Source organism: Montipora capricornis, unplaced genomic scaffold (assembly GCF_036669925.1).
Source record: "Montipora capricornis isolate CH-2021 unplaced genomic scaffold, ASM3666992v2 scaffold_478, whole genome shotgun sequence".
NCBI lineage: Eukaryota > Metazoa > Cnidaria > Anthozoa > Scleractinia > Acroporidae > Montipora > Montipora capricornis.
The window spans coordinates 115,001-122,500 of record NW_027180215.1 but is presented as its reverse complement, the minus strand read 5'-3'; the positions used below and the strand labels follow the sequence as shown (position 1 = coordinate 122,500).

General features: G+C 38.8%; 3 protein-coding genes across 3 annotated transcripts in view; all 3 read right to left on the bottom strand.

Moving 5' to 3' along the window:
- The window catches only part of LOC138036348 (uncharacterized), a 1,537-nt gene extending 990 nt beyond the window's left edge, over positions 1–547 (bottom strand). Inside the window, exon 1 of the mRNA XM_068882666.1 lies at positions 1–547. This exon is cut by the window's left edge and continues 990 nt beyond it. Within this exon, the coding sequence (XP_068738767.1) occupies positions 1–412 (412 nt within the window). The 5' untranslated portion in view covers positions 413–547.
- Positions 548–2,435: 1,888 nt separating this feature from the next.
- Positions 2,436–5,261, bottom strand: LOC138036344 (uncharacterized). The gene is made up of 4 exons (XM_068882664.1): positions 5,244–5,261; positions 4,840–4,940; positions 4,463–4,523; positions 2,436–4,085 (listed from the first exon to the last, which is right to left on the bottom strand). Exons 2-4 carry the CDS (start codon positions 4,924–4,926, stop codon positions 3,913–3,915), a joined length of 321 nt encoding a protein of 106 aa, XP_068738765.1. The 5' UTR covers positions 4,927–4,940; positions 5,244–5,261; the 3' UTR covers positions 2,436–3,912.
- LOC138036340 (exonuclease 1-like) lies at positions 5,210–6,449 on the bottom strand. Its single transcript, XM_068882659.1, has 4 exons — positions 6,329–6,449; positions 6,088–6,225; positions 5,693–5,908; positions 5,210–5,419 (listed from the first exon to the last, which is right to left on the bottom strand). The coding sequence occupies exons 1-4, from the start codon at positions 6,347–6,349 to the stop codon at positions 5,210–5,212; spliced, it is 585 nt and encodes a 194-aa protein (XP_068738760.1). The 5' UTR covers positions 6,350–6,449.
- Between the last annotated feature and the right edge of the window lie 1,051 nt (positions 6,450–7,500).

The following is a 7,500-nucleotide window of genomic DNA, read 5'->3' as shown; positions in this document are numbered from 1 at the left end:
GAGGATCAAAGATCCTTAAAGCATGACGAACGACCTCTCGTGAAGTAACAAGACCATGCTGATTTATCAACCTTTGATGCATTGCTCTATAGCCCAGAAGACTCCCACTGCCTCTTAATTCCTCTTCCACAGCTTGTACTACCTCATTTATGTCACTCGGATGTCGACGTCTTGTACATCCCAGACGACGTAATATTCGTTTCAAATGCCTCAAAGAGATACACAAACCGTGAACACTAGCTAAGAACAATGCAATTTCCGATGTAGCAAATCCAAAGTTAAAATAGTTGAGTATTATGTCCTCGCGATTTAGAGCACTGTTACTAATTGCAGGTAAGTAACGCGGAAGAACAGCGTTGGAGGAACTACACAGGACAAAAAATATTAAGATAGTCGAGACCGGAGACGCCATGTTGTGTCTAAAATGCAGTCCGCTGAAATGACCTTTCGCGATCGGAGAGTCGTAAGTGGCAAGTGGCAAGTGGCAAGTCGCAAGTTGCAAGTCGCAAGTCGCAAGTCGCAAGTAGCAAGTAGCAAGTCGCAAGTCGCAAGTCGCAAGTCGCAAGTCGCAAGTCGCAAGTCGCAAGTAGCAAGTCGCAAGTCGCAAGTAGCGAGTCGCAAGTCGCAAGTCGCAAGTCGCAAGTCGCAAGTAGCAAGTCGCAAGTCGCAAGTAGCAAGTCGCAAGTAGCAAATCGCAAGTCGCAAGTCGCAAGTCGCAAGTAGCAAGTAGCAAGTCGCAAGTCGCAAGTCGCAAGTAGCAAATCGCAAGTCGCAAGTCGCAAGTCGCAAGTAGCAAGTAGCAAATCGCAAATCGCAAGTCGCAAGTCGCAAATTAGCAAGAAAAAAGAGGGGAATCGCATGTCCCTTTAAAGCCACCGTAAAAAACAGACAGCTAAGCGGAGTTAAAACACTCGTTCGCTCGGAAGCAAAACAACTAACAAACAGACAAGCAAGTCAACTTGTTCTTTGCGTCCAAAACGAGTATAGATGATTGTTATTTACATCCACTCGAGAGGAAAATACGAGTTTCATTCGTGAACAACTGTAACAACGATTAAACCAAATGTTAAGCTTCAATTTATTTTATTCACCTGTGCTGAAGAGGTTTTACCACTTGCAAATACGCATCCGTAAACATAGCAAACGGTTTGTCCAAAGAAATCCACCAAAGTTGAGCTACTTGTTCCTCCCGTCAATGGCAAATTTTTCTGTGACCTTTTTTGTTGAGCTGCAAGATGTCGTGGTAAACTGAAAGCCCTTGACGAAAGGAATCATTTTGTTTTTCAACCACACAATCCCGCTACGCCGGGCGCCATGTAAGTCGATCCAAGTTTTAAGCTTTTCATGAAAAAAATCTTTTGCCCTTCTTCTTGTCACTCAAAAATTCAAATTCCAGATCATCTTTTAAAGCTAGTTCTTAATCTTTATGCCTTTTCGGCGAATGCAGCGCGAATTAAAAGACAAACTTCGATGAAGACGAAGTTGTTTTGCTCAAACAGAAGAAACCTTTGAAGAAACCAACTGAATGTGGAAGACGTACGTTCAGCCAATCAGGAGCGAGAATTTTTGGCGCTCGACCAATCGTGAGCGAGTAATTTTGCCCTCTTCTCAAGCAAAATTAAGAAAAAATACCCTCTTCATTGACCAATCAGCATTCAGTAATTTTGCCCTCTTTGTTATTAACTCATTAAAGGAATTCCGTATTACCATTTTTCGAGTTTTAAACTCGTGATTAACTAAAGATTTTCCCGAAACACCCTAAAATAACGTGACATATCCCCTTTGAGTAACATCATTTAAGTCTGCAAAAAAACTAACTGCAAATTGCTCTGACGTACGTTTCCCTCCCGTCATGCATGTCTAGAATTGCACCAGAGGAGGTTGGACACGGTCTGAAAGGCCTCATGGTTGGTGGCAGTAGCGAATCGCGAACGCTCTTTTATCGTGGTCATGAACTCAACATGGCGGGCTTCTAGGAAGAAGTTAGTCTCAATATTGATAATTTTTACCTACTTGTTTTTAGCTTTGCGATTTCAAACCCACAGGACAAGTTGGAGTTGGTACTGGGCTAGCTGCTGGAAACTTTTTGACTCTAAACTTAACTTCTCAGACAAGTTAGGACTCGACTTCGGTGCTTCACTGTCTGTCTTTGTTAAGCTTCGTGAAATTTGAGTTGATGTTAAATTTTGTCGATTTCTCTCCAAACCCAAGCTTGTCAAACTTCAAAATTAATATCCATTCCAAAGTAGATTAATTTCCTAATAGAAAATGATCGGGCGCCCCTAAGCGCCCCTCTGGTTAGTGAATTATACGATGCTGAAGTAGTTGGATTTTTGCCACTATTTCCCTTTCACGCTATGAAATGTGACGACGAACCCGCGAAATTGTGCGTGCAGTCCGCGTAATCTCTTGGTTTTAACTTCTATTCTTTATTTTACCAGGTAAAATCATGAAGAAGAAGCGGCCAGTGGGTAGTCCAAGTGGGTCTACCCCTGGGAAACCATCTAATAAAGTGGCAAGAGAAGCCTGCAATTCGCGATCAAGTTGCTGGTCGGGCCACACTTCCACAGCGTGGCACACTAACAGTGAGCTCAATTTCATGCTGCACCAGAGAGGCTCCCACCAAGGGTAGCTGATTCAACCAGCTCTAATTAAAGTTATTTGGCAATTGAGCATTCTGTTATGTAAACTGGAATACAAGCAAGGTCCTTTAGTCAAAGTCTTAATAGGATACCAATGTGTGTTTTTGCACATGTCACAAAACAATGGCAGTTTACAGTGAACAAACAAATAATCTTGTTATCAACCTTCGTAATTTACAGTTACATACAGTTATGTTCAGTCTATATTACAAGAGGTAATGACCAACTTGGCAATTCTGATCAGCCTCTGTCAGTTGGTAATGTGGCACTAGAGTAATAACATAAATTTACAAGAGGTTGCATAAAAAACTGTAACTTCCAACATGATGTAACCTCAATGGTAAGTTTTAAAGTTGATAAAATTTATACAGATTTTCTTTTGTATTATGAGAAAAGCCTTTGTAGCCTGTGACCAGTCTTTCATTAAAAATAAATCTCTAACTTTTTCCATACAACTTTTAATTTAACAGATGAAAATCTCTTCAATTTGTCATTTCTACAAAATCAATTTCTGTTATTCTTTAAGTCATATTCCATAACAAATTAAAAAAACGTTTGGTAAAAAAATGGTCATGTGACCCTTACATGTTGTCATACCATTTTACACTGTATCTCTTCGAAATGTTGTAACCATTTGTTTTGTTTTCCTTTAATCTAGCGTACACTTTAACTAGCTCGCACAACAAAAGGTTCCCTCCTACCTATCCTAGTGATAAATATTTTTATGTACAGTCCAAACTTTGAAAATGACGTTCGAAACTTTATATCCTCAACCTTGACTTGTGTAATTTGTCTGGTTTCAAGTAAAGGATGTAAATACTTAGTTAGTTCCCGTGGAATGTAACCAATAAAACATGGTCCATTTCCGTAGTCTAAATGGACTGCTATGGCTTCCCTGTCAAACTCATTCTCTGGTTCAGGTTTTAACATAGCTGAAACTGTCTCTCCACCTTTCATTTTTGTCAAAGCTTCGTCCAAACGGTCTGGTGTTTTTGTTGAATGGGCTACCCCAATAACTTTCCACATCATCAGAGCTGCCATTTTCTTTAGTACTATATTCAGTAATAGATTTCACTGACTTTTCAGCAGAGCTGGAAGTGGTTTCTGAAATATGGGAAACCTCACTTTCAGAAGTCGAAATTTCCTCCCAGTTTTCATGTAGTTCATTAAGAAATTGTTGTCGGAAGTTCATCATGTTGTAACAGTCACTGTAGTTTATCAGTCCAGTTAGCACACTGTCTCCATCCACATATTTTACTTTTACAAATTGCTAAGTCATTACAGGGAAACTTAGCACCACCCAGGATATGGGATTTTGGTCCACTTCGGTCACAATCGCATCTCTGCTAGCAATTTGTTCATGTTGAGAGCGAGTTCTTATGCTACTGCAGGAGTCTTTGTGTAGGTCTGGCTGGACATAATCAGGATCCTCAACTGTGTCATCTGTGGACATGGAAGAATGTGGCATGCAATTTAGAATTAGGATTTATTTCTTTACTGTGCAAGGTGTAGGGTGTGCTGGACTCCAGATCAAGCAGCCTGGATTCTAGACCCAACTCTCATATTGTCTACTGTAGTCATCTGCACCAGGGTGTAAATGCTGGGTGAAAACCCTGTGATGGACCAGCATCCCATCCAGGCATCCAGGGGGGAGTAGCTATATTATTAGTCCCGTCAAGCAGCAGACACCGAGGTAAGCTCGAATGGTATGGGACACTTTGGCCTGATTGTGACTTAACCATTTCACTGTTTATATCGCTGATTGGCAATAGGTATTTATTTTTTGCTGTATTTACATATACCAGTCAATTTTAAATTACCTGATTCATCATCACATTCCAAATGAAGCAATGTTCTGGATCCCCATATACTGTCTGGACCCTGTAGTAGATAATAAAAGAATAATGATAATAATTATTGATGCATGCACATTTTGCAAAATTAGTTTTCTTGAAGTTTAATCAAAGAAAATAAAGTATCCCACTTGAATGTTTCATTTGATGAAGGAGAAATTCTAATTTCTATGCACTTAAGAAACAAGGCTTTCCATTTCATACTTCTCATAGAGCAACTTCCAATGATTTAAGAGTTGGATTTTAATTTGAACATTAAATGATATCAACAAAGTAGTGACTTTTTATAATGCTTATATCTTGCTTGGGACCAAGGTCAAATTTTTCATGAGAATGATTATTACCTGTACATCTTCCAATGTGAAATATGAAACTATACATTGTGTCTGTGTCAGTGTTTCCCAGACAAGTATCAAGAAGATCATTTTCATTTACCAGTAATTGCCTTTTTATGCATTAAGGATTAACAGTAAATATTACAAGGTGTGAAGAACCTAGGTACTGCAAAAAGCAATTTTCTCTTGGATATGTTTAAGCTTTCCCAAGTAAAGGTTATTGACAACAGGTTTTCTACTTTTATAAAACTGAGATGAGAATAATATAGCCTAGTTCCCAGTGTTCTACCCCAGGTTTTGAAACTGAAATGGTGTCCATAATATTAAAAGGCCTTGAGCAGGAAATACTCTCAATGTAAGCAGTGTGCTTTAAAAGAACCTACATGTATAAAAATGATAATAAACAAGGATACAGCTCTGGTGGTGCCTCATCTAATATAGGATTCAGTGGTACAGCCCTCAGGTTCCTTGGATCAAATACCACCTGATGTAGAAACATTTGATCTGCTTCATCAAATCTCAGAAGATACTCAGGACCCAGTACATGAAGACTTTTTACACCAAGTACTTGTGGTAACCTTGAAAAGAACTGTAGTTGTGCATTAATAACTTATTCATGAACAACTATTTAAACTGTTCGATTTCATTTGTAAAAGAAATCAAAGAAATATAAAACAAACAAGCAAACAAACAGACAATAAACTGAGAAGTTTGTGTGAGCCCAGCAAGGAAGCTTGTATTCAATAAAGAGGGCATTTGACTGTTTAATAACAGCAGGAAATTATTTTATTTCTATATAAATTATTTAATATAGAGTCCTGTGACCTCACTGAATTTTTCAATGATTTAAAAAATTCCATACCTTCCTCACATCACCATTTGCTGCAGCAACTTTCTTCATCAAATTGTGTGCTCTTTTGATTCCTATACCAGGAAGTGATTCCAAGTAGTCGCAGCCAGCAATTATATACATATGACGAAACAAGTCAAAGGTATAATTGGAAATATTGAGACATTTCGGTATGTCTTTGCTTTGGATTGACTGGCAGCTACCATGTAGGTGTACTTTATAAAGAACCTGGATCGTGAAAATACAAGATAAACTGTATTGGACCACTAAATAACATCCCTGTGCAAATAAATAAATAAGTAGACAAATAAATAAAATTAAATGAGCTTTAACATTCATCCTGTAAAAAATCAAGCTTAAATTTAAAGATTACGCACAGATCCATTTGTCACCATAAAGTAATGTACCTCGCAACAGGCAAATACCAACAGATCCGAATCTTCACTGAGAACTACATCAATCAGCTGATTTTTGTTCAAATACGCAAGTTGTGCATCAGCTTCAAACGGGGCAACAATGCAATCTATATTTTTGTCCCGTAGAACCTGATAAGAAATCGATCCAGATGAAATTGAAAAGCAGTAGAAACTAGAAACACTGAAAATATTACTGCAGGCACTTTTTCATGTGACCAGTGAAACTTCTCACCTTCAGTAGTTTATGAGACATTTCACAAGTAATCTTCAACGCTCTCCTGAAGTGATCGATAGCTATCGATTCATTCCCGCGTCGCCACAATTCTTCTGCCTTTGTCGCATTTTCCTTGTGAGACCTTTAAGGGGAAAACGCGAGTTAGTACCACTGTAGTGTAATCTCGCTGAATTAACCCCACGATGCGATGATGTTGATTTCACACCTAACGTTTCCCGTTTCTCTCTCGTTATTTTCTTGGCCTCTAAATTCTGCCCATCAAACACAGCGACGGGTTTTATTCCCAGGGAAAGAAGTAAATGGAACAGCTGCTCAGGATAATCGAGAAACCTATGAGCAAATGTGCAAAAATTAAGAAAAGTTAGCAAGTGATCACTAGCTTTTCGTACTAGCTTCCAAATATTTGACATCTGAGAATAAATCAAACTTCAGTTTGCAGATTGCAAATAAGCGTTTCCACTTTGCTATCAAACAACAAATTTCTCTTACTCGTTCGTTGAAATACCAAGACCCAATTTCTCTGCACAACCGAATGCTCCTTTGTACAAATAACAGGAACAATCTACACCGATTTTCTTCCCGGCTTAGTATCGAAGATGTGTATTTGTAGTGATTCCTTGAAGGAATGTAAGGAGGCCTTGTATGCCCATATCTCTCTCAGTGAAACATTTCTTTGGTCTATTTCCAGTTTTTATAACACTAGCTGCATAGCCGATCAGCTGTTTTGAACCTCTCTTTAAAGCCCCTTGTATTTTCCCGCCTCGGAGAGTGTCTCGAGAGATCGAGTTGCAAATGAGGCAGTTTTGCGTTTTGCGACCATGATGCTTTTCGAACCGTGTCCAACCTCCTCTGGAATTGCACTAAGCCAACGTTTGTGCAACACACTAAGGAAGGACTAAACATGTTGTTTCCGCTTCATAATTTTGCTTCTTTTCAATCTAATGTGGTGACAGGTCAAATTGTTTTTTTGGTTTACACTTGCACCAAATGGTATCGCAAATACGGGAGTTACGGTGTAGCACTTTTATCTCACGGGGTTAAATTTTTGCGGATTTTGCGGATAGTACTTGATCCGCAAAAGCAAGTCCCAGCAGAAAAAAACACCAGCAAAATTAAAGACCGTAAAAATTTACTCCCGTTAATATAACTAAAAATGGCTTTTAATCCAC

What these genes read in the sequence shown, in the direction of transcription:
- LOC138036344 (XM_068882664.1), bottom strand. Translation starts at nt 4,926, where the DNA reads ATGAAAATGATCTTCTTGATACTTGTCTGGGAAACACTGACACAGACA. An exon ending in TCACATTGGAAGATGTACAG is followed by an intron (nt 4,524 to 4,839) that starts GTAATAATCATT and finishes TATCTACTACAG; the next exon opens with GGTCCAGACAGTATATGGGG. An exon ending in GGAATGTGATGATGAATCAG is followed by an intron (nt 4,086 to 4,462) that starts GTAATTTAAAAT and finishes CCATGTCCACAG; the next exon opens with ATGACACAGTTGAGGATCCT.
- LOC138036340 (XM_068882659.1), bottom strand. Translation starts at nt 6,349, where the DNA reads ATGTCTCATAAACTACTGAAG. An exon ending in TGTCTCATAAACTACTGAAG is followed by an intron (nt 6,226 to 6,328) that starts GTGAGAAGTTTC and finishes ATTTCTTATCAG; the next exon opens with GTTCTACGGGACAAAAATAT. An exon ending in CAAATGGTGATGTGAGGAAG is followed by an intron (nt 5,420 to 5,692) that starts GTATGGAATTTT and finishes GCACAACTACAG; the next exon opens with TTCTTTTCAAGGTTACCACA.